Source organism: Mustelus asterias, chromosome 6, assembly GCF_964213995.1.
Source record: "Mustelus asterias chromosome 6, sMusAst1.hap1.1, whole genome shotgun sequence".
Taxonomy (NCBI): Eukaryota; Metazoa; Chordata; class Chondrichthyes; order Carcharhiniformes; family Triakidae; genus Mustelus; species Mustelus asterias.
Genome location: NC_135806.1, coordinates 118277684 through 118304741, shown reverse-complemented (window position 1 = coordinate 118304741; position 27058 = coordinate 118277684). Strand labels below are relative to the sequence as shown.

The window sequence follows — 27058 nt, the reverse complement described above, 5'->3', positions numbered from 1 at the left end:
AGCAAGAGGTAAGTTAAAAGCTGCACCTGTGGTCATTATTAAACTGTTTAATTAATTTTCAAATCTATTAAAGCTTCATTATCAATCACAATTATTGATTCAACTCTACAGTCTCCTGTTGTCCATAAATGAGATTGAGATAACAAAGAACAAAGAAAATTACAGCACAGGAACAGGCCCTTCGGCCCTCCAAGCCTGTTCCGACCATGCTGCCTGACTTAACTAAAACCCCCTACGCTTCCGGGGACCATATCCCTCTATTCCCATCTCATTCGTGGGCATCGTGGGCTGAAGGGCCACAACATCGTGGGCCGAAGGGCCTGTTCTGTGCTGTACTGTTCTATGTTCTATTCATGTACTTGTCAAGATGCCCCTTAAAAGTCACTACCGTATCCGCTTCCACTACCCGGCAACGAGTTCCAGGCACCCACGACTCTATAAAAAATCTGCCTCCTACATCTCCTTTAAAACTTGCCCCTCGCACCTCAAACCTGTGCCCCCTAGTAATTGACTCTTCCACCCTGGGAAAAAGCTTCTGACTATCCACTCTGTCCATGCCTCTCATAATCTTGTACACTTCTATCAGGTCTCCCCTCAACCTCCGTCGCTCCAGTGAGAACAAGCCAAGTTTCTCCAACCTCTCCTCATAGCTAATGCCCTCCATACCAGGCAACACCCTGGTAAATCTTTTCTGTACCCTCTCCTGAGATAACACTACATTTCGCAGATTTCGTACGTTGCAGAAGGAGGCCATTTGGCCCATTGTGTTTGCACTGGCTCCCCAAATAAGCATTATGAATGGCTTATTGCTATTCCCCTGCCATTTCCTCATACCCCTACATAATGTTTCTATTCAAGTAATCATCTAATGCTTTCCTGAATGCCTCGATTGAACCTGCCTCCACCACACTTCTGGGCAGTGCATTCCAGGCCCCAACCAATCATTTGTTTCTTTTGCAAATCACTTTAAATCTGTGTCCTCTCGTTCTTGATCCTTTTACGAGTGGGAACAGTTTTACCCTGTCTACTCTGTTCAGCCCCTCATGATTTTGAGCATCTCCATCAAATCTCCCCTTTGTCTTCTCTCTCCAATGAGAACAGTCTCAATCTCTCTAATCTATCCTCATCTCTGAAAACATTCTAGTTCAATTCCAGAATTCTTCAGGATATTGGTGAACTTTAGCAAGACCACACCTGGAGAACTGTGTGCAGTTTTGGTCTCCTTATGCAAGGAAGGATATAAAAAGAAGAAAAGTAAAGCACAGGAACAGGCCCTTCGGCCCTCCAAGCCTGTGCTCATCATGATGCTCTAATTAAACTAAAAAAAACCTTCTGCCCTTACTCGGTCCATATCTCTCTATTTCCTCCCTATTTATGTCCCCATCCAGATGCCTTTATGTGTGAGAAGCAGTTCAGAGAAAGTTCACTTGACTGTTACCTCGGATGAGGGGGAGATATCTTACAAGGAAAGGATGGACAGCTTGGGCCTGTAATCTTTGGAGTTTTGAAGATTGAGAGGTGATCTTCACAGGGTGGAAGCTGAAGGGATGTTTCCCCTTGGGAGAGAGACTATAACTAGGGGACACAGTTTGAAAATAAAGGGTCTCTCATTCAGGGGGTTCTCTCAGGGGGTTGTGAATCTTAGTAACTCTCTGCCCCAGAGAGCAGTGGAGGCGGGGTACTTGAATATACTTAAGGCAGAGGTAGACCCTTAGTGTCTTGGGATGCGTAGATTAGAGGGATTAGTGGGTAAAATATGTAGGGATATGGGGGTAGGGCCTGGGTGGGATTGTGGTCGGTGCAGACTTGATGGGCCGAATGGCCTCTTTCTGTACTGTAGGATTTCTATGATTTCTATGATTTCTAACCGTGTCAAAGGTTATTGGGGGAGTATGGAATGTGGAATTGATGCCACAATCAGATCAGCCATGATCTCATCGAATGGCAGAGCAGAGTTGAGGGGCCAAATGGCCTACTCCTGCCCTTAGTTCATATGTTTGTGGGTGTTGTCAGTAAGGTAGGTTTGTATTGTAAGCACCAAATGATGAACAAGAGGTCAAAGATCTTTCAGATAAAGGGGTAACCTATATCGCAAACAAAACAAGATAACAGACTTGTTAGGAAAAATGAAAAAAAACATGTCTTCACATCACATTGAATCATGGATGGGTTTGAGTGGCAAGAGTCCTATGAAGGTTGTAAACCTTTCTTCAAAATTCATAGAAGACAAGAATGAAAGAATCATTGATGGTTACGTATTTATCCAGAGTCTGTAATGACTACTTCTACAGAACAGAGAAGGTTCACACCTGGGAGGAAGGGGTTATTTTACGAGGAAAGAGTTTGGAAGAATGAGAGGTGATCTCAGTAAACCATATAAGGGTTAATTTTCCTGTCCTGTCCGCCACAGGAATTGTAGCGGGTGGGACAGGACCATGCAAAGGTCTGTTGACCTTAGATGGTATTTTCTGGTCTTGGGGTGAGGACGGTCGGAAAATCCCGCCCATAAGATGGGTGGTAGCTGAAAGGATGTTCCCCCTAATGGGGGACACAGTTTAAAAATAAGGAGTCTCCCATTTAAAGTGGAAATGAGAATTATTTTGGGCAGGATTTTATGGCATCGCTCGGGTGAGATCATAAAGTCCCGCCTAAAGCCAAGGGAGATTTTCGTTCTGGGACCTCAGCCGCCCCGGAATCGGGCAGGCACGGGGTAGGGTTTCGGCCTTTCTCTCAGAGTTGTTAGTCTGTGCAATTCCCTTTCCCAGAGAGCAGCAGAGGCAGGGTCATTGAACGTTTTTAAGGCCGAGTTAGATTGACTCCCTTGTCAGTCAAGAATCTATAGGTATAGGCAGTAGACAGGGAAGTAGAAGCCACAATCAGATCAGCCATGATCTTGTGAAATGGTGGAAGAGGTTTGAGGGGCAGAATGGCTTACTCCTGCTCCTAATTCATGTGTTCATAGGTGCTATTATTTAGGCATTGAGTATGCCAAGATTTAGTTCAATTCAATAAAAGGTTATCTGCAATCAAAGAATGGCATCAAGTTTAAGGGCATTACAAGGGTACCCTTCAACTTTCTGGATACACAAGGTTAAGGTAAACCTTTCATCATTATATAAATGTAGTCATTGAAATTCTCCACTGAGGCACAGGGAGAAAGCCAAAACAATATTTCTTGGTACAGGCTGCAGCCTCCCTTGCCAATAGCCTTTGTTTTAACAAAGAAAGAGGTAATAGCTCACCCCACTTTGCCTAAATAAAATTAATTTGTTATTTTGAAAACCTGGATTACATTAATGTGCAGCAAGCAACATTACATACATAATTACAAAACGTTATTGTAGAATCCAGGTCTCAAGATTTAACTATGGCCCAATAACAGACTGTGCCATATAATGATCGAGCAAGCCAAATCGCTAACAAATGAATCAAGATTTTCTCTAAAGGTTACTCCCGCTAAATGAATAGACAAAGCTGACTGTTGGCCTGAAATATCACAGTAGGAGTCATTTTATATTTCCAAACTGTAACTATTAAATGTTGAGTTACGTGGTCCAAACTGCAGCTGTAAAAAAAACTGAAATTAGGGGTCACATGCTCAAACCGTACTCAATTGCCATTTAGAAACAAAATGGAACTAAACAGCATCAATTAACACTTACCTGGAAGGTCGCTCCAACTGCCTATCTATTGAAGTACTGTAAAAGGTGGCCTGCAAGAGAGAGAGAATTGGATAAATATTTGAAGAAAATAATTTTTGTAGGGATCTGGGGAAAGAGGGGATGAGCAGGATTAAGTGGCAAGGTCAGACATGACGGGCCAAATGGCGTCTTTCTGAATAATATCATTCTATAAAGAACACTTTAAAATGTATAATTTCCCCACCTCTACTCTTGCCCTTTGGGTTGCTGTCAATACCACAGCAACTTAACCGTAGGCACAGGAAGAAAAATACTTCACACGGTGAAATGTTCATTTTTGTTTAACAAGCTGGGTCGCAAGAGAAGGCCGTTCAGCTCAGCCTGAGATTCATCATGCTGTCATCAGATTTTTGAAAGATCTTATCATATATTAAACTCTTCACCCGATCTGTAACTGCGACACTACATTCTGCACCCTCTCCTTTTCTTCTCCCCTATGTACTTAATGAATGATATGCTTTGTCTGTACAGTGCGCAAGAAACAATACTTTACACTGTATCCCAATACATGTGGCAATAATAAAGCAAATTAAATTTCTTTGTTGCTCTATCACCAACCGCTGGCTGATTCTCCAGCCCTGCATGGCCCTAGTGCAGATCATGGCCGAATTGCCAGCTGGAATTGCACTGGCCCTCGCAGCGGAAATCTCACTGGTTTTCCTGCGGGGGACAACATTTAAGAAATGTTTTGGGAGAACTCCAACCCACACTTTTGAACCGGATTTGCATTGCTCATTCACATTTTTGAGAAAATCGTGCCTAGGTGCTAGCTGGCAGCCTAAGCTTCCTGCAAATATAGAGAAGTTATTCCTTAACTTGGGATCTGTTCTTCGACTGAGTGAAACTGCTCCTGCAGAACTCGAAGGTCAGAGTACTTATAAAGTATATTTGAGATTTATATCTTGTTCCATTCTAGGACGGTGAATATTTCTTTGCCAGGAAGATTTGACTGCAGGCTTGATCCCATTAATGTCATACAACTGATTTATTCACTTCTGTGAGCTGTTCAGGAATAAAATTGTCTCCTCATAAGACAGCTCTAATTCAACAATGACCTTATCAGAGCTGTCAAAACAACCAGTCAAGTGCAAACAAGAAGAAAGATGTTTTTCAAACAACATAGAAACATAGAAGATAGGAGCAGGAGGAGGCCACTCGGCCCTTCGAGCCTGCTCCACCATTCACCATGATCATGGCTGATTGTCCAACTCAGTAGCCTAATCCTGCTTTCTCCCCATAACCTTCGGTCCCATTCGCCCCAAGTGCTAAATCTAGTCACCTTTTGAATACATTCAACGTTTTGGCATCAACTACTTCCTGTGGTAATGAATTCCACAGGCTCACCACTCTTTGGGCGATGAAATGTCTCCTCCTCGCCGTGCTTCACATTAATCGCAATCAGTCCACAACACTTGGTGCAAAATGCAGAAAAGTTTCTTTTTAAAATATGGGTGTGTGTCTTTTGTAGGATTCCCAGGTCACAGCTTCGACTATTTTGCATAAAAGGTGTAATAATAACAGAGTTGTCGTGATGGGAGATTTTAATTTCCCAAATATTGATTGGAATCTCCCTAGAGTAAGGGGTGTAGATGGGGGGGAGTTTGCTAGGTGTGTTCAGCGGAGTTTCTTGACACAGTATGTAGAGAAGCCTACAAGAGGAGAGGCTGTACTTGATTTGGTATTGGGAAGTGAACCTGGTCAGGTGTCAGATCTCTCAGTGGGAGAGCATTTTGGAGATAGTGATCATAATTCTATCTCCTTTACAATAGCATTGGAGAGAGATAGGATCAGACAAGTTAGAAAAGTGTTTAATTGGAGTAAGGGAAATTATGAGGCTATCAGGCAGGAAATTGGAGGCTTAAATTGGAAAGAGGTTTTCTCAGGGAAATGTACGGAAGAAATGTGGCAAATTTTCAGGGAATATTTGTCTGGAGTTCTGCATAGCAATGTTCCAATGAGACAGGGAAGTTATGGTAGGTTACAGGAACCGTGGTGTACAAAGGCTGTCATGAATCTAGTCAAGAAGAAAAGAAAAGCTTACAAAAGGTTCAGGGAGCTAGGTAATGTTAGAGATCTTGAAGAGTATACGGCTAATAGGAAGGATCTTAAGAAGGAAATTAGGAGAGCCAGAAGGGGTCATGAGAAGGCCTTGGCAGGCAGGATCAAGGAAAACCCCAAGGCATTCTACAAGTATGTGAAGAGCAAGAGGATAAGACATGAAAGAATAGGACCTATCAAGTGTGACGGTGGGAAAGTTTGTATGGAACCGGAAGAAATAGCAGAGGTACTTAGTGAATACTTTACTTCAGTATTCACTATGGAAAAGGATCTTGGTGGTTGTAGTGCAGACTTGCAGCGGACTGAAAAGCTTGAGCATGTAGATATTAAGAAAGAGGATGTGTTGGAGCTTTTGAAAAGCATCAAGTTAGTAAGTCGCCGGGACCGGATGGGATGTACCCCAGGCTACTGTGGGAGGTGAGGGAGGAGATTGCTGAGCCTCTGGCGACAATCTTTACATCATCAATGGAGACGGGAGAGGTTCCGGAGGATTGCGGATGCTGTTCCTTTATTCAAGAAAGGGAGCAGAGATAGCCCTGGAAATTATAGACCAGTGAGTCTAACCTCAGTGATTGGTAAGTTAATGGAGAAGATCCTGAGAGGCAGGATTTATGAACATTTGGAGAGGTATAATACGAGTAAGAATAGTCAGCATGGCTTTGTCAAAGGCAGATCATGCCTTACGAGCCTGATTGAATTTTTTGAGGATGCGACTAAACACATTGATGAAGGAAGAGCAGTAGATGTAGTATATATGGACTTCAGCAAGGCATTTGATAAGGTGCCCCATGCAAGGCTTATTGAGAAAGTGAAGGGGCATGGGATCCAAGGGGACATTGCTTTGTGGATCCAGAACTGGCTTGCCCACAGAAGGCAAAGAGTGGTTATAGATGGGTCATATTCTGCATGGAGGTCGGTCACCAGTGGAGTGCCCCAGGGATCTGTTCTGGGACCCTTACTCTTCGTGATTTTTATAAATGACCTGGATGAGGAAGTGGAGGGATGGGTTGGTAAGTTTGCTGATGACACAAAGGTTGGAGGTGTTGTGGATAGTGTGGAGGGATGTCAGAGGTTGCAGCGAGACATTGATAGGATGCAAGACTGGGCGGAGAAGTGGCAGATGGAGTTCAACCCAGATAAGTCTGAGGTGGTTCATTTTGGCAGGTCAAATAGGATGGCGGAATATAATATTAATGGTAGGACTCTTGGCAGAGTGGAAGATCAGAAGGATCTTGGGGTCCAAGTTCATAGGACGCTCAAAGCAGCTGTGCAGGTTGAGCCTGTGGTTAAGAAGGCGTATGGTATACTGGCCTTCATCAATCGAGGAATTGAGTTTAGGAGTCGTGAGATAATGTTGCAGCTATATAAGACCCTGGTCAGACCACACTTGGAGTACTGTGCTCAGTTCTGGTCGCCTCATTACAGGAAGGATGTGGAAGCCAGAGAAAGGGTGCAGAGGAGATTTACAAGGATGTTGCCTGGGTTGGGGAGCATACCTTATGAGGATAGGTTGAGTGAGCTCGTCCTTTTCTCCTTGGAGAGACGAAGGATGAGGGGTGACCTGATAGAGGTGTATAAGATGTTGAGAGGTATTGATCGAGTGGATAGTCAGAGGCTTTTTCCCAGGGCTGAAATGGTTGCCACAAGAGGACACAGGTTTAAAGTGCTGGGGAGTAGATACAGAGGAGATGTCAGGGGGTGGTGGGTGCGTGGAACGGGCTGCCAGCAACGGTGGTGGAGGCGGATTCGATCGGGTCTTTTAAGAGACTCTTAGATAAGTACATGGAACTTAGTAAGATAGAGGGTTATAGGTAAGCCTAGTAATCGCTAAGGTAGGGACATGTTCGGCACAACTTTGTGGGCTGAAGGGCCTGTATTGTGCTGTAGATTTTCTATGTTTCTATACCTGAAGCCTCCCTGGTCTCCCCGAACAGACCATCAGGAAAAAACAAACCCCCCTTTCGTACTGCAGAATATAAAGAATTCTCAGCTATGTGCCGAATAGCACTGCCTTTAAGTGAGTCTAGATTTACTATCGAATCTAAATAAAGTAGTTTACAATTTTGGGCTGCACACTGTAGGAATGATGTTTAGTCAATATAGAGGATAGAGCACGGACTCACAAGGATGCTGACTGGTGGGAAAAAATACAAACATGAAGATTGAAAGAATTGGCATTGATTTTTTTAGAACTGATTACAAGGATGTGCTTAAAATCATGAAGGAATAGATTTAAAAATTCCTGAATGATTGAGGAGTCCAGAATGAGGAGCCAGCGATATAAATTAAATCTGGAGATTTAGGACAGAGAGCGAGAGAACTTTAAAAAAGTAAGAGGTTTATGAGGCTGTACAATCTATTACTGGAGTGATGATTGACGCAGAGATCAAGTCAAAGCCCTGAGCAGGTCTATGGGTAAATGGAAGTCTAACAAAGTACTGGCTATCCAGCTTTATATAGCACAGGAGGTAGCCATGTGGCCCACAATATGTCCTTTCCAAGTCATCCCACATCCTAATTCAAAAAAAAAGAACTGCTATTGGGATTACTCTTTCTAATTTTGGTAAGGCTAAGGCACCATCCCTAATTTTAGCGTAAAGTATATCAGCAATGTGACTGGGCGGATGTAAAATTTATTTTGCCGCCTTTCTAATAAAATTATCTAATGCAATAAGCTTGTTCTGTGAAGTTTTGTTTAAAATGGAGTGTTAGTAAAACCTGGGAATAGAATATGTCTGTTTCTGATGAAAAGTGGGATAAAGGGCGATGGGGAGCAGGCAGGAAAGTGGAGTTGAGGCCAGGATAAGGTCAGCCATGACGATGTCCAATGACAGAGCGGGCTCGAAGGACTGAATTGCCGGCTGCCATTTCCAATCCCTATGTTCCTATGTATGGAGGGATGGGTTGGAAGGTCTTTTATTCTTTGATTAATAGCTCAGCATAAACCAGCTGCTTTTTCCTTATTCACTGCAAAATTTATCTACTTCTCATCTCAGGTGGACATCATTTCGTGATCATTATTTCAGATCAATTTGAATTACGTTATTGCCTCACTCAAAGCAATGAGCACATTGCAGTTCCAGATCACAAGGTAGACATGGATGGAGAGGGCCTTTCACCTCACTGGATTTCAGCCTTCCAGACTAGTCCTACCATTAACCAGTTAGTTATCCTGCTATTCGCGAATGAATCCAAAGCCGTGGCTTGATTAGCCTTCCGAACAATAAGATGTTGATTATTCTGTAGCAAAGAATACGACATATTCTCCAAACTTATGCTTCAGAAAACTGAACCTGTGCCCTCTTATTCTGTTGCTAAGGCATAAGAAACTACACATCACGCTCCAATTTCACATCTCCTGTTAGTTAAATAAATACTTCAAAACGATTCCTTTTGAGATATTCAGCTTATCAAAGAGATGTTGGGAGTTGCAAAGGAAGCAACAAAATGGGAATGGGTCCATTTTATATCAAACTAGAACCCTCAATCAATGTCAAAGTATGCAGCATGTGGCTCCTGGCAGTTCCCTCCCGACCGTACCACTTCACATCCAAATAAGGCAGAGAAACATAACATCACAGAGAAGAAAAACAGTGAGGAGGAGAATATAACACACAGGGCTGGGTTTTACATGTCTCCCACTCAGCGTGGTTATGGCAGAGGGAAAGTAAAATGTGATGAGTGGCAGTCTACTGCCATGGTGACCAACTCAGACTGAGAATATTAAGGGATATGCAGGCTTGGGGTTCTGTTGGTGGCTGGATGGTGGGGTGTTGAAGGGGAAGGGGGTACTTGTGCTTCCAGAGCTGAGAGGAGACACAGACGTGGGCACAGCAGCGACTGTGCAGGCACGAGATTAAGGGGCAAGCATGTGGGAGCAGGAGGACATTCTCTTAAAGCAAACTGCTTAAAGGGGAGGGAGGGAGAGGGGGATGCCTTTTGTGGGGTTCACTAATGCCCATCTGCTGCAGCCTCCCCCCACCCCATCCCCACAAGATGTTACCCCATCTTTGTTCTTCCCTCCCACGGAGGGGCAGAAGTCCCCCTCTCACCTCATCCATGCCACTGCTACCAGCTTCATTGCTGCAAGGCAGCCTTGTCGAGCATCTGTCGGAGCAGTGGGTCCAGAGTGGATGGTGAGCAATTCACCTCCCTCCGGTGAAATTCAGTCCACAGAGATAGGCGAACAGAACAGGATCGACACAAACAGCAGCATGACACTGAAGGGACAAGTAGAACACACAAGTACAACACAAAATGATGGACTATGCGGTGAAAGATTCAATGGTAAACAGTGAAAGCCTTTGAAAGAAAAGATTAGTGATGCCACTTAACATTTGACACAATATTAGCTCAATGTTCCCCACTGTCTGGCCGAGACAAACTGTCCAAGTCAGCTTCGGTTTCATCCAACATTCAGCAATTTTGCACAATTAATGAATTTGAACATCACTTGTCTTTAAACTTGGCATGGTTCACTTTAGTATACAGAAAGCAACTTCATTAAATTTCAATTTGCGACGAAGAATCTAATTAACTCGAAATCGAGCAGTACATTATTGTTGACCCATCCTAAATAAATTACTGTCACTCGGCTCTGCATTCTTAATTTACTCCTGGCATTGCCTAGCTTGTACGCAAGGAACATGAGTCAAAGGGTTTCCCATGCATTACAATGCAGTGGCTTAACAATGGAGTCATGTCATTGAAATATCACATGACACACTCTGGTATGAGACTGTAAGAGAATCGAGGAGTTGTCAGGAACAGGAAAAAAAATCATTGGGTCCAAATAGAGGAGGCAATGGCCGAGTGGTATTATCGCTAGACTATTAATCCAGAAACTCAGCTAATATTCTGGGGGCCCGGGTTCAAATCCCGCCATGACAGATGGTGGAATTTGAATTCAATAAAAAAATCTGGAATTAAGAATCTACTGACGACCGTGAAACTGTTGTTGATTGTCGGAAAAACCCCACCTGGTTCACTAATGTCCTTTAGGGAAGGAAATCTGCCACCCTTACCTGGTCTGGCCTACATGTGACTCCACAGCCACAGCAATGTGGTTGACTCTCAACTGGCCTCGGGCAACTAAGGATGGGCAATAAATGCCTGCCAGCCAGCGACGCCCATGTCCCACAAATGAATAAAAAAAGCCCATTCTCTCATCTTTCCCACTAACATACTAATTTATATCTAGGTTTATAGGTGACCTGCTTGTTTCACTGTAATTGAATCACTGAAGCTATGAAGCAAAGTCGCCGTAGTCCCAGATGACCATTGGCTGCTCTTCCCTTTGAGCTGGAGAGCTGACTGGTGGTGATTGAACCTGAGGGACAACACACACCTTCGTGCAAAGAAGGTTCACCAGGATGTTGCCTGGTCTCGAGGGCGTTGACTATGAGGAGAGGTTGAATAAACTAGGATTGTTTTCACTGGAAAGATGGAGGCCGAGGGCAGACCTGATAGAGGTCCACAAAATTATGACAGGCATAGACAGAGTGGATAGTCAGAGGCTTTTTCCCAGGGTGGAAGTGTCAATTACAAAGGAGCACAGGTTCAAGGTGAGAGGGGGAAAGTTTAAGGGAGATGTGTGGGCAAAATTTTTCACCCAGAGAGTGATGGGTGCTTGGAACGTGCTGCCAGAGGAAGTGGTGGAAGCAGGCACATTAGCAACATTTAAGAGGCATCTGAATGGGTACATGAATAGGGAAGGAATAGAGGGATACGGACCGAGCAAGGTTTTATTTTTACTTTAGTTAGGGCATCATGATTGCCACGGGCTTGGAGGGCCAAAGGGCCTGTTTCTGTGCTGTACTTTTTTTTGTTCTTTGTTCATATGTCAAGCAAGGGGCAGGGTCAAGAAGGCGGGGCCTTCATGAATAACCTCAGCCAGAACCGAATCCGTGCTGTTGCCAATGCTCTATATCACTAACCAGCCATCCAGCCAAGTGGGCTCACCAACTCCCAAAGCTATGAAGCAGAACCCCAGTGGACAGGATGAAGTGGAGGACGACTACAGCTCTGATTAGTTCTTGATCTGACTTGCATGATACAACACCATAATACAAGGACCAACTGACTTCCTCTCGAGTGTGCAGGGGAAGGAAGAAAAATCAAACCCGTTCCACACACCTCCTAGCAGTTGGATGAACACCAGCATTAGGAGAAACTCCCCACTTTCAAACAATCCTGTAATTGGAAGTGTAAAATTGAACAACAATCCCTGTTAAGAATGGGAAAGAAGTGTGTCCAGAGGAGAGCTAGGAGCTAAGGAAGCAGAAGAGAAGGGAAGGGAAGGCTGGGGATGGGGTGGGGTGGGGGCTTCCTCCCTTACACAACCCGCACCTCATTCCTGCCATCACCAAAAAAATACACCAACGTGGCTCTCCACATCTTCCTTCTTCCTCACATCCTCTGCTACTAATACCCTAAATGACCAATGGAGAAGCGGAACATCACACAGAGGACCATTCACAAGCTCGCTGACAGCAACAAATGTCTCCGCTGAAAGGGTTGTGAATCTTTAGAAGTCGCTACCCCAGAGATGGTCCGTCACTGAATACATTTCAGACTGGGATAGATCTTTTTGCTCTCTCAGGGAATCAAGGGATATGGTGAAAGGACAGGAAAATGGAGTTAATGTCAAAGATCAGCCATTATCCTACAGAGCCGGTTCAAAGGGCCACACAATCTACACCTGCTCCTATTTCTGATGTTCTTAAGCAATTTATTTACTGTAGCACGCAAGAATCTCGAATCTCAGAAAAATATTTTTTCTGCAGAAGTCCCCTTTCCAGCCAAACTCCTCACTGGTAAGTAATACAGTCATTTGGATTCTCAGCTGACAAAGGTTTCTTTTCAAAATTGTGTAGGAGTCAAAGGTTAAAGCATGAAAGGAGAAGACAAGAAATAGATATTAAATAAACAATTCTGTAGCGAAAGGGGGGAATTTTCCTATCCTGCCCGCCATGGGAATCGTAGCAGACGGGGCGGACCATGCAAAGGTTCATTGATCTCGGGTAGGATTTTCCGGTTTTGGGGTGAGTGCGACTGGAAAATCCCGCCCATAATCCGAATGCTCAGTGTGATTTGTCTGGATGGTACTCAAACCCAGGCACAGAAGTGAAAGTAAACTCAATGGTTTAGTTCACTGCACGACTGAGATCTATGCTTTACAAAGTGGGGGTTGCAACCCATGCGTGGCTCATGGGATGCTGAAAAATGGGTCACCTAAAATGGTCCCAAAGGATCACCTGACCTTTTTTCCCATTTCCTCTCTGGGTAAATTCTCGCTGCAGTACAGAGTATGACCACACGAGGCAGAATAAACAGGTCAGCAGCTGGTGTCCATCTGACGTCAAGTATCCTGTACATGCGATTGGCACCAATTTTCTTTCTCTTTCTACTAAGCCGATTGTAGGCATGGATTGTTTTGTTACGCGAAAGAGAGAGCAAGAGACAAGTCGTAAGTGAATGTATCACTGAGTCACAAGGATCGGCCGTTTGGTAAAAGTGGGGAAAAAAATACTAAGCCAGATCCTTCTCAATCTCAAAATTTTAATTTTAGAAGTAGATTAGAACACAAGCTAGAGGACAAATCTCTGCACGACTAGGATTGTCCTAAACATGAAGTCCATTTATATAGTGCCTCATCGTATCCTCAGGAGAACACAAAGTTGTTCACAGTAATCATAGATCATAGAAACCCTACAGCGCAGAAAGAGGCCATTTGGCCCATCGAGTCTGCACCGACCACAATCCCACCCAGGCCCTACCACGATATCCCTACATATTTACCCGCTAATCCCTCTAACCTACGCATCTCAGGACACTAGGGGGCAATTTTTTAGCATGGCCAATCAACCTAACCCACACATCTTTGGATGTAATGAATGGTTCTAAGGTATAGGTGTTACAGGTGACAGGTGAACAGCCCAACTGTGTGCAGAAAAGTTCTGTAGAGAATAAAATCATCGATTGGTCCACCTTTATGGTTATGGCTGAGGGAATATACCCCATTCTTCTTCAAGTAATGCCATGCAACCCTTCATGTCCAATTCAGCGAGCCTCGTTCTAATTTTCTGTCTGTAAGACGGGACAACCTTCGGTATCTTTGTTTTAAAAAAAGTGTCTCTCTCAAAGTGCTGATGCACCTTCTAATTAAAATAGCAGCCTCAGACGACCATGTAAAAAAGTAGTTTATTTATTAGTGTCACAAGTAGGCTTACAGTAACTTCATTGCAGTGTTAATGTGAAAATCCCCTAGTCACCACACTCCGGCGCCTGTTCGGGTACACTGAGGGTGAATTTAGCATGGCCAATGCACCTAACCAGCACGACTTTGGACTGTGGGAGGAAACTGGAGCACCCGGAAGAAACCCGCGCAGATACGCAGAGAATGTACAGTCTCCACACAGACAGAGACCTAATCCGGGAATCAAACCCGGGTCCCTGGCGCTGTGAGGCAGCAGTGCTAACCACTGTGCCACGGTGCTGCCTTGTGCGGGTTGGGTTGATTGCCCCTTTGTGTAAGAGGGATTAGCAGGACAAATTTGTGGGGTGACAGGGACACGGCCTGGGTGGGGTTGTTGTCAGTGCAGGCTCAAGGGGCCAAATGGCCTCCTTCTGCACTGTCGGGATTCCCCTCTTCCAATCCTCAAAAGGCACCTGTCCCCCTTCCTAAACCAAACCAGAAGCTGCTTCTCCCCACCACCAATCCTGTGCCCATTCACTGACTCACATAGACTGGGCGCCTGCCTCCAGCCACCACTTATTCAAGAGGGGGGGGAGATAGTGACGTTGTGATTATGTCAATGGACAAACAATCCAGAATCCCAGGCGAATGCTCGGGGGACATGGGTTCAAATCCCACAACAGCAACAGCTGGAATTTTAATTCAATTAATTAATAACTCTGGAATTGAAAACTAGTCTCAGTAATGGTGAGCATGGAACTATCATCAATTGTTGCAAAAACCCATCTGACTTACTACTGCTCTTTACGGAAGGAAATCAGTCATCTTTACTTGGTCTGCCCTCCAGACTGACAGCAATGAGGCCCTCTGAAATGGCCTAGCAAGCTACTCAGATCGAGGGCAATTAGGGATGGGAACAAACGTGGGCCTTGCCAGCGAAATCCATATCCCATGAAGGAATAAATGCAAAGATGGGAACTTGTATGGATTTATCTAAATGAGATCTGGTCATGAATACTGAAAGGCCTCCACCTCCCTGGCTTTGTCAGTTTGATGGCCTACTAATGGGTTCCTGCTGGCCCCATGAAAATCGAGGTTGTGCTTTCTAGATTGTTAGCCCAGGCCTCAGATTACTAGCCCTGTAATGTAATCACTGCACTGCGGCATGGTGGCACAGCACTTGGGGTGGCACGGTGGTTAGCACTGCTGCCTCACAGTGCCAGGGACCTGGGTTCGATTCCTGGGTCACTGTCTGTGAGGAGTCTGCACGTTCTGCCCGTGTCGGCGTGGGTTTCTTCCGGGTGCTCCGGTTTCCTCCCACAGTCCGAAAGACATGCTGGTTAGGTGAATTGACCATGCTAAATTCTCCCTCAGTGTACCCCAGAAGGCACTGGAGTGTGACGACTAGGGAATTTTCACAGTAACTTCACTGCAGTGTTAATGTAAGCCTACTTGTGACACTAATAAATAAACTGTAAAAACATTGCATGCTTAAATCCTGAATTGTGGCTTGGATTACAGCCTCCTGAATCAAGAGGCAAATCAACAAGATTGTTGTTGATAATAGTCATGAATAAAATGTCTCTCGGCCTTTTGGCTAAAGATCGAGCATGGGATCAAACCCGAGATCGGGTGTAATGGCTGCTCTTGTCAGCTTGGATCTAGTATATCCCTTTTGTGGGGACCATGGGTTAGATTCAATCTGATTTGAATTGGTTTTTGGAGCAAGCAAGGAGATGGATTAAGGGCTTGCCCTGTCCACTACTCTGTGCATTGACTTTGTAACTCTGAGAAAATAACTTTTTTTTAAAAAAAGAATAACACTCCTCAGCCTGATATTTAATAAATGGCAGTAGCTCAATTATCTTGACATTTCTGTTAAAACTGCGCATGCCCTAAGCATTTTCTCAGAAGTATCAGTAACTAGGTTTCCAGCAGATAGAAATGACAAAAAGGACCTCAACCACTGTGCGAGCGTAATACCTTAATGAACCGAGGGTTCACACGTCATCAGAGTGACAATGATCATGGTAAAAGACGATAAAAATGTGATGGCAAAGTATGGCTTTTTAAGGATAAAGAATCGGTAGTTACCTTTAAATGATCAGCTGAAACATGGGGAGAGCTTTCCGGCAGATAATCCAAAAGCTTTTTGGGAGGCTGATGGCAACACAGGCAGAGGTGGAGAGATGTGCAGAGGAAAGTCAAATGGTACACAACACATGGAAAAGGTGACATGGTTAAAAAGCTCAGGTGTCAAAAGCAACACTTGACACAATATAAACACAGAAATACCAACAGAATGAAAATGAAGAGGCAAAAGTGGAAGTGACAATATGCCTTTCAACACAAGGGTGTTTACACAAATATCAGCTATCAGTTGGTTAAATGAGGAGAAGTTAAGTTGTGGCTCAAAGTGGTTGAAAAATGCCATTAATTAATGCCAAGCTTTATCAGGCGAGATGGCTATGAATACCTGAGGAAGGAGCAGCGCTCCAAAAGCTCGTGATTCCAGATAAAGCTGTTGAACTTTAACCTGGTGTTGTGAGATTTCTTACTATGAATAATGAAGGCAATGGTCTACAGTGTTTGAGATAGACAGTAATTTCAGTATTGGGTATTGTACTGGTGACTTATAGGGCGTGCTACAATTTAATAAATTCCTCCTCGAGGAAGAGTTGGCCGTTACTGAGTGGATCCAAACAAATCAACTGGGAGGAGCAGTCCAAGGCTAAAAACCAATCAATGGGAGATTCAGAATTCCCAATAGGACTACAAAATAGTGCAGGCTATTAACCTACTTTATACAAGGTCTGCAGAGATTGACGTTAACACGGCAATCAGACTGTTCCTTTGCAATGAATTACAATTGTGAATATTTAGACTACTAACACTGCTCACATCACATCATGCTAGCCTCACTTACCGGGCGTCCAAACTCCAGTTCTGAAAAGAATTTATACCAGGGTTCGTTTTCTAAATCTATTTCATCTGGGTTTATTCGCCCACCCTGAAGCAGAAGTGAAAGGAAAAAAAAAACAGGGAGAGGAAAGAGGCAAACTAAACAAAATGGGAATGTCAAATCACAAATCAACCCCAAATCCCGCAGACAGAAACAAAATAGAAAGCAAAAGTAAAACGCTGGTTCAAACGGTATGGGATAAATAATGCCATTTTGTAGTGATTAGAGAGAGAAGGTTTTATTTTGAAAATGGTCACTCATCTCACACTGTAAAGGTATCATTCAGCACTTATATTGGACACATTTGCATCTATTTAAATAGGGGCCAGACAAAGTGGGGCACAGCTCACCCTGTTGTATCCAATGTGCTGGGAATCATGAGGATTTCTCATAAGTGCAGGCAGCAGAGGGCAGCAAACACACAAGACAGACTTTATAGCACAAAAGCAGCCAGAGACACAAAATCTTAACAGAACTAAATAATTCCACTGAAATATGCAACAACTGGGGAACATCAGCAGGCAAGTAGTTACTGGTTATTGAACTGCTGAGTGATACTGGACGCTTTAGAACCCACTTTCTGGATTCACCGATCTCCACCCTCTTCAGATGCAATAAGAATTTTCACCGCACCAGGTTACAGTACAACAGGCTTATTTGGAATCACGAGCTTTCGGAGCGCTGCTCCTTCATCAGGCGAGTGCTTGATGTCATCTGATGAAGGAGCAGCGCTCTGAAAGCTCATGATTCCAAATAAACTTGTTGGACTTTAACCTGGTGTTGTGAGACTTCTGACCGTTCCCACCCCAGTCCAACGCCAGCATCTCCACATCATTGCTCATTAGGATGCAAACTCCTTTGCAACTTAAGAACTTAATGCCAAAATATGAAACAAACCAAAAATCCAGATTGGTCCCATTTATAAAGGTTCAGTTTGGTGTCCAGTGTTCAAGGGACATTTTTTTCCGATAAATGCATCGGAACAAATTTATCATTAGTAAGCTTGTGTGTTAATACAAAGGCATCACAGGGGCTGCTGCGCTTGGGTTAAGGCTCAACACAATAGAGCCATGCATCAAAAAGACTCCCACTGAATCTGCAACCAATTAACACCAGTCTCCTTTTAAGTTAAAAACAGAGGAAATTTGACATCGAAAAGGATCTTTTGAAGAGAGCTGCCTCCACCAATATCCCTACATTTCAAAGTGAATCATTATATTTGAGGAGTGTTGAGACATTCGCAAGATTACCCTGAATTCAAAGATTACTTTCCTTGCCCACTCCGCAATTACAGCTGTTTGTAGTAATCTTGGTGATTATATTCACCTTTTTTGATGCCTTATCAATTGCTCAGCAATTGAGTGAGCTGATTTTGTGCAGACAGCGAGAGACAGTGCAGGATTACAATTACACACCCAGCGTATCCTGTGACCAATGAATTTGAGTGACAGCAAAATAAACATCATTCCTGATAATATTTCATTCCATCAGTGATCATTTGGAGATAGGAAGGATGCACATTCCGGCGTGTCTGCACTAGAGAGGATGCAGAGGAGATTCACCAGGATGTTGCCTGGTCTGGAGTGTTTCAGCTATCAACAGAGATTGGCTGGGGTTGTTTTTCTTCGAGCAGAGAAGGCTGGGGGGATGGGGGGCATGAGCAAAATGTACAAAATTATGAGGGGCATAGACAGATGGAAGGCACTTTCCCCCTTGGTAGAGGGGTCAATAACCAGGGGGCATTGATTTAAGTTAAGGGGCAGGAGATTTAGAGGGGATTTGAGGAAAAGCTTTTTCACCCAGAGGATGGTGGGAATCCGGAACTCGCTGTCTGAAAGGGTGGTAGAGGTGGGAATTCTCTTAAATGCTATTTAAGAAGCATTTAGATGAACATGTGAAATGCCATAGGATACAAGGCTATGGTCCAAGTGCTGAAAAATGGGACTAGAATGGATAGATGCTTGATGGGCCGAAGGGCCTCTTTTTGTGTTGTAAAACTCTATGACTTATTTGACCTACTCCTCTCTTTGGTTAGTCTACAGTTGGCTTCCGGGGAAAGTGAGAGAGGAACTTTTGGGTTGGAGTGTGACACAAATTGGGTTATTTGGGCACTAATTCTTCTTTCGGTTTGCTGTTTTAGCTGAATGGCAGGATAAGTTCCAAATGCGTTTCACCGCTTGCATTCCTCAATTTATTATTTAGTAAAGATTAATTGTAATCACTGCTAAATAAATGGTTTGTAACCTATATTGCATTTTAAATCAAAACAAACTTTATTCTCTGCCCCCCCCAAAAAACTAACCAACTGGATGTTGCGGGTCACACAAACATGATTATTGAGTAACTGATGGGGAAGATTGGCTGCATTGTGACATCAATATATTTTCCCCTATTCTACTCAGTAAAAAGCTCATTGTGGGAGGTGGTGGTACAGTGGTATTGTCACTGGACTGGTAATCCAGAGATCCAGTGCAAGACCCTGGAGATCTGGATTTGAATCTCACCACGGCAGATCGTGTAATTTGAATTTAAGAAACATCCAAAATTAAAAGTCTAGGGATGACATTGTTGATGGTTATAAAACCCTTCTGGTTCACTTATGCCCTTTCAGAAAGGAAATCTGCTGTCCGTACTGGTCTGGCCCGGAGGTGAGGGGGAGAAGAAGGAGAACATACACTTCAGGAGTGACAGGACAGCTGGATAAATTCAGTCGGGGTTAGGTAGAACCTTTGGTTTTGGTAGAATCTTTGGTTTTGGTAGATTGTATGTAGGGGGAAGAGGAGATTGAGGAAGGTAAAGGGATGGGCAGTTTTGAAGCAGTCCTGGGAAAGCGAATTAAAGGAGGGATAGCGTTCTGAGGAAATGAAAGGTGCAAGAGGCAGACAGTCACGGACGAGGATGATATGCAAGCAATTTTGTTTTCGTATACAACCCAATTTAAATGCAGTTTTCCGAATAAATTTTGTTGGCGAGATGATCATTGTGTGTGTATACAAGATGGCGGGTATGGTCATGGGTCAATGGCTTCCCTGTCTACTGAGTCGTCTTCTTTGCTCACTAATTCAGTTGTGCGAATGAGTTCATTTGACCCACAGATCTTTTATTGAATATTATTCAGTTTACAAGGATGGATCCCATTGGTCTGATCATTGTCATGGGTTTTGAACTGGAATTTACGAAAGACAAAATTTATGCAGAAGACTGTCAAAGTTAACCTGATTCGTTTTGTGCTTTTAGCATTTAAAATCTGATTCAAATAGCGAATCTGTCTTTTTTGATGCCTTTGGCTATTAACATAAAAGTGGAACAAACTTGTGATTAGGTGTCAACATTCTTTAGTTTAATACACTTCTTTAATCTGGGATAATGTAACCAATAATTCACAGAAAGTGTGCAGTTTTAAATAAAACAACTTTGTTGTGCTTATTGACCTTGATTTCTTGAGTGCCTAACTTTTGTTCTGGGAGGTCCTCCATTATCTCGCTCTGTTCTGCTGAGTTTTCAGATAGTGAGTGGCAGCAGTCTTCATAGGTAAAGTAGGGCATCAATCAAGCTTGCTCACATCGAGCGGGTTTGGTGGCAAGAGTGGAAAATACCACGAGAAGGCCCAAATCGTGTTTCAAATCGATACAAGAGCAGGAGGCAATCATCAATCCAGTCACTGTAGTGGCGGGCAGCATTTCACATCATTCAACGTCAGGATCTGATTTATTATTGTCACATGTATTAATATACAGTGAAAAGTATTGTTTCTAGCGCGTTATACAGACAAAACATACCGTTCATAGAGAAGGAAAGAAGAGAGTGCAGAATGTAGTGTTACAGTCATAGCTAGGGTGTAGAGAAAGATCAACTTAATGCAAGGTAAGTCCATTCAAAAGTCTGACAGCAGCAGGGAAGAAGCTGTTCTCGAGTCAGTTGGCACGTGACCTCAGACTTTTGTACCTTTTTCCCGACGGTGGAAGAGAGAGAATGTCCGGGGTGCGTGGGGTCCTTAATTGTGCTGGCTGCTTTGCTGAGGCAGTGGGAGGTGTAGAAAGAGTCAATGGGTGGGACGCTGGAAGCTCATTGCAATAATTTGCATCTCATTATCGGGTCCATATGCTGGTATTATATCCCCACATTTAATGATGCCTCCGAGGCAGCGTGATGACTGAATGGCACAATGTACGGCTGCTCTCGGAAGGCATTCATCAGGCGAGCAGTTCCTCAAGGGGTGTTCGGAGGCGAGTACAGCACTCCCAGCGCGGCTCCATGCTCAGAGGGAGGAGGGTGGTGCCAGCAGTGACCAGGGTAGTGTCAGAGTGATGCACCTGGGTGAAGAATGTTTCCTGGTGTGCTCACTGTGCACTGGGGCGGTCTTTAAAATGTGGCGCTCAAATCATCAAAGTGTGGAATTGATTTGATTTATTATTGTCGCATGTACGCATGTATTAGTATACAGCGAAAAGTATTGTTTCTTGCACACTAGACAGACAAAGCATACCATTCATAGAGAAGGAAAGGAGAGAGTGCAGAATGTAGTGTTACAGTCATAGCTAGGGTGTAGAGAAAGATCAACTTTTACGCAGTAGGTCCATTCAAAAGTCTGATGGAAGCAGGGAAGAAGCTGTTCTAGATTTGGTTGGTATGTGTCCTCAGACTTTTGAATCTTTTTCCTGAAGGAAGAAGGGGGAAGAGAGTATGTCCAGGGTGCGTGGGGTCCTTAATTATGCTGGCTGCTTTTCCGAGGCAGCGGGATGTGTAGACAGGGTCAATGGATGGGAGGCTGGTTTGCGTGATGGTCTGGGCTTCATTCACGACCCTTTGTACTTTCTTGCGGTCTTGGGCAGAGCAGGAGCCATACCAAGTGGTGATACAACCAGAAAGAATGCTTTCTATGGTGCATCTGTAAAAGTTGGTCAGAGTCGTAGTTGACATGCCAAATTTCCTTCGTCTTCTGAGAAAGTAGAGGCGTTGAGTTGATGGCGGGGCGGATGAATCAGAGGCTACCTGCCAGCAATACGGCGTGGCAACCATGCCTGCTTTCTTTTTACACCAAGTCCTGCAATATATGGGGTAAAAAGCAGCCATTGCTCTAGGCGCTACACCACTTTACCCACCTGATGTCAGTCGGACTTTGCTGAGATTAGGAAAAATCTCTCCCAATGTCTAGCAATGATCACTGGACATTGAGCAGGATGAGGTAGCCTAGCTGTAGGACTCTAACTGTTGGCCTGGTCTTTAGAGCATGGTTACATACCAGCCCCTTGAAAACCATGCATCTTGTGCGAGTGGTGCCACACTTTAAACTCACAATGTCTCTACAGAACTGCCGACCACATTCAATGGAGCCATTTATGATAGAAATTCTATCACAAGTTAAATTGCCCGATATTATAAAACGTTTACTTTTGTAGAATCTCTCAATGAAGTACAGTGCCAGGAATGGAATGCTTTATACAGATTAGATGACATCCTTTGGATCATTTTACTTTGATTATTAAGATGAAATAGTTGTTTCTGGAAGGCACAATGGATATCAAACTCGATAACCATTACAAAATCTCTGACTACTCCCAAAAAAAATTGATGCATCCGTTAACTGACAGGGAGAAATCCGTCTCAATCGTTTTGATTAAGCAGCTATCTATTTAAAGCATCATTTCCTCAGCAGAGTGATTTGTAAATTAATAATAATCAGGGAGATTATGCATCTTCCTGCTATTCATTTCAAAGGGATGAGATTTGACCTTCCACCTGCCACAGAGCATCAAGTAGATATCTGTGGAATTTCCAAATGGGACCAGCTGTGATTTTCCGACCGGCGAGAGGGTAAGTACAAGTGAGCCCAGATGATTGCGTGCAGGACTCACTAATGGCATGTAAATCACATCATTGGTTTCTGGGCACAAAGCCGTTTTCGCCAGGACAACAGGACCGGCAATGATCGGGGGAGGCAGGAAACATGGCGCATTTTTCACCTGATTGTACCACCTCACCAAAAGTCGGGCGGGACGAGATCATAAGATCGCGTTCTCAGAGTTAGAAAAAAAGATGATAGAAAATAGTTGGTCAACTGTTAATGAGTTAAACGGTTTCATTTTGTTCGAATTATATTTAGCCTGTGTTGTGAATAAAGCTTGTTTTACTAAAACGATCCCTTGTTTGTTCATAAGACCCTTACATAAGGGAGCTGAATGAGGCCATTTGGCCCATCGAGTCTGCTCCAGCATTCAATCATGGCGGATATGATTCTCATCCCCATTCTCCTGCCTTGTACCCATAACCGTTGATTTCACTTATTAATCAAGAACTTATCTATCTCTGTCTTCAAGACATTCAACGACCTGGCCTCCACAGCCTTCTGTGGCAATGAGTTACACAGATTCACCCTCCCCTGGCTTAAGAAATTAGTCCTCATCTCAGTTGTGAAGGAGTGCCTCTTCACTCTGAGGTCGTGCCCTCCAGTTCTAGTCTCTCCCACTAGTGGAAACATCCTTTTCACGTCCATTCTACCTAGGCCTCTAGTATTCTGTAAGTGTCAATAAGACCCCCACTCATCCTTCTAAACTCCAACGAGTATAGACCCAGACTCCTCAACCGCTCCACATATGACAAACCCTTCATTCCTGAGATCATTCTTGTGAATCTTCTCTGGACCCCCTCCAGGGCCAGAACATCCTTCCTTAGGTATGGGGAGTGTCAGTGGAATCCCTCCTGAGGCGAAGCATCCTTTCCTCACATTTCTGCCAAAATAGGAAAATTGCTGGGATCTAGTCTGGCTTCATAATAAACTTTGGAGTCCGGGACTGGCACCAAACAGTATTCAAGCCCAGAATGAAAGAGATTTGGACCATTAGGGTGAGCATTCCACAATCCTCTGCAGCCAGCAGGCTGAATAACATTGTCCGAATTCAGAGGAGCAATTATATACTTAGTCAGGAATTTGCAGATGCCATGTAGAAATCAGACAGGAACAAACTATGGGATGTCAAAACGTTCAGGCCGAACCACTAATGACAATAAATTATGAATGGATGGTACCCAGCACAAAAGCATAATCTATAGACTCAGCATTCCATAAAAAGGGGACATGGCTTTCTGTGCTGATTCTCTTTGCTGTTCTCTGCAAGGATTCCTGCATTGAGGGAGTTGTGCATCATGGTTAGGAAGTCAGAGCCTTTTCGATGAGGAGGGGTAAGTGGGTAATTACTGTCTGATCAATGGGTCCCGATTTTGCACCCGCGTTCGCTGCACAAACAGCAACATGGACACAATATATCACGAGACCCAAAAAACGTGAATCTTGTGGGTGATATTTTGTGATCATATTGTCCTCACCCCACAGCAGTGGTGTCGGCGAGGCTAACCAAAGGGTTTTAAAAACGGTAACCAGGTGAATGCAACCAGCCGGGATCGCACAGGTAAGTACAGCCCTGGTGGAGGGGGACATGCGCCAGCGCTGCCCCCTACCTCAGGGGAGATGGTTTGGGGGGTGGGGGGTGATCTTTGTTTCTTTTTTAAAATCAGGGTGTCCTTTAAAAATGGCACCCCAAACACAGGATTCCCAACACTGCCAGATTTTCCCAGCCCCGCCAGCGTGCTGTAGATCATCATAGAAATCATAGAAACTCTACAGTACAGAAAGAGGCCATTCGGCCCATCGAGTCTGCACCAACCACAATCCCACCCAGGCCCGACCCCCATATCCCTACATATTTTACCCACTAATCCCTCTAATCTACGCATCCCAGGACACTAAGGGGCAATTTTAGCACGGAGGATGTGCAGGATATTCTGGAGGGTCTGAAAATAGATAAATCCCCTGGTCCGGATGGGATTTATCCAAGGATTCTCTGGGAGGCAAGAGAAGTGATTGCAGAGCCTCTGGCTCTGATCTTCAGGTCGTCGTTGGCCTCTGGTATAGTACCAGAAGATTGGAGGTTAGCGAATGTTGTCCCATTGTTTAAGAAGGGGAACAGAGACTTCCCCGGGAATTATAGACCGGTGAGTCTCACTTCTGTTGTCGGCAAGATGTTGGAAAAAATTATAAGGGATAGGATTTATAGTTATTTGGAGAGTAATGAATTGATAGGTGATAGTCAGCATGGTTTTGTGGCAGGTAGGTCGTGCCTTACTAACCTTATTGAGTTTTTTGAGAAAGTGACCAAGGAGGTGGATGGGGGCAAGGCAGTGGACGTGGTATATATGGATTTTAGTAAGGCGTTTGATAAGGTTCACCATGGTAGGCTTCTGCAGAAAATGCAGATGTATGGGATTGGGGGTGATCTAGGAAATTGGATCAGGAATTGGCTAGCGGATAGGAAACAGAGGGTGGTGGTTGATAGTAAATATTCATCATGGAGTGCGGTTACAAGTGGTGTACCTCAGGGATCTGTTTTGGGGCCACTGCTGTTTGTAATATTTATTAATGATCTGGATGAGGGTATAGTTGGGTGGATTAGCAAATTTGCTGATGACACCAAAGTCGGTGGTGTGGTAGACAGTGAGGAAGGGTGTCGTAGTTTGCAGGAAGACTTAGACAGGTTGCAAAGTTGGGCCGAGAGGTGGCGGATGGAGTTTAATGCGGAGAAGTGTGAGGTAATTCACTTTGGTAGGAATAACAGATGTGTTGAGTATAGGGCTAACGGGAGGACTTTGAATAGTGTGGAGGAGCAGAGGGATCTAGGCGTATGTGTGCATAGATCCCTGAAAGTTGGGAATCAAGTAGATAAGGTTGTTAAGAAGGCATATGGTGTCTTGGCGTTTATTGGTAGGGGGATTGAATTTAGGAGTCGTAGCGTTATGTTGCAACTGTACACAACTCTGGTGCGGCCGCACTTGGAGTACTGTGTGCAGTTCTGGTCCCCACATTACAGGAAGGATGTGGAGGCTTTGGAGAGGGTGCAGAGGAGGTTTACCAGGATGTTGCCTGGTATGGAGGGGAGATCCTATGAGGAGAGGCTGAGGGATTTGGGATTGTTTTCGCTGGAAAGGCGGCGGCTAAGAGGGGATCTTATTGAAACATATAAGATGATTAGAGGTTTAGATAGGGTGGATAGTGATAGCCTTTTTCCTCTGATGGAGAAATCCAGCACGAGGGGGCATGGCTTTAAATTGAGGGGGGGTAGTTATAGAACCGATGTCAGGGGTAGGTTCTTTACCCAGAGGGTGGTGAGGGATTGGAATGCCCTGCCAGCATCAGTAGTAAATGCGCCTAGTTTGGGGGCGTTTAAGAGATCCGTAGATAGGTTCATGGACGAAAAGAAATTGGTTTAGGTTGGAGGGTCACAGTTTTTTTTTAACTGGTCGGTGCAACATCGTGGGCCGAAGGGCCTGTTCTGCGCTGTAATGTTCTATGTTCTATGTTCTATGTTCTATAACCCGCACATCTTTGGACTGTGGGAGGAAACCGGAGCACCCGGAGGAAACCCATGCAGACACGAGGAGAATGTGCAAACTCCACACAGACAGTGACCCATGCCGGGAATCGAACCCAGGTCCCTGGAGCTGTGAAGCAGCAGTGCTAACCACTGTGCTATCGTGCTGTCTGATTTCTACATGGCATCTGCAAATTCCTGACTAAGTATATAATTGCTCCTCTGAATTCGGACAATGTTATTCAGCCTGCTGGCTGCAGAGGATTGTGGAATGCTCACCTTAATGATCCAAATCTCTTTCATTCTGGGCTTGAATACTGTTTGGTGCCAGTCCCAGACTCCAAAGTATATTATGAAGCCAGATCTATAGATCTAGCGATAGATCTATTGATTTCCTTTGCACCAAGTGCTGGATTACCTGGTGAGAAAAGACAGCAGTGCAGCCAGCGAGCTGGCACTGACTCTCACCTCAGCCAGCACTCTGTAAAAGTGGGAACGTTGCACCAGTGGATTCCGACTCTGATCGGAAGTTTTGGGCTATAATATTCTTTGAATCACAGAATAGCTGCATATTTAACGAGTCTATATAAAAATAATTATTTATGGGGAGGGGGAGGCAGAGGCAGAGTGGTTGCCATTGGACTAGCAATCCAGAGATCCAGGGAGTTACTCTGGGGACCAGGGTTCGATTCCCACCACGGCAGATGGTGAAATTTGAATCCACAGAATCATAGAATCATACAGCGCCGAAGTTTAAGTTTATTTATTAGTGTCACAA

At 44.3% G+C, this 27058-nt stretch overlaps 1 protein-coding gene across 1 annotated transcript in view; it reads right to left on the bottom strand.

Annotated features, from left to right (window-relative positions):
* Positions 1-27058, bottom strand: part of LOC144494685 (sorbin and SH3 domain-containing protein 2-like) — a 303190-nt gene that overhangs the window by 67420 nt on the left and 208712 nt on the right. Inside the window, exon 11 of the mRNA XM_078213885.1 lies at positions 3663-3712. Within this exon, the coding sequence (XP_078070011.1) occupies positions 3663-3712 (50 nt within the window). The remainder of the gene's footprint in view (positions 1-3662; positions 3713-27058) is intronic.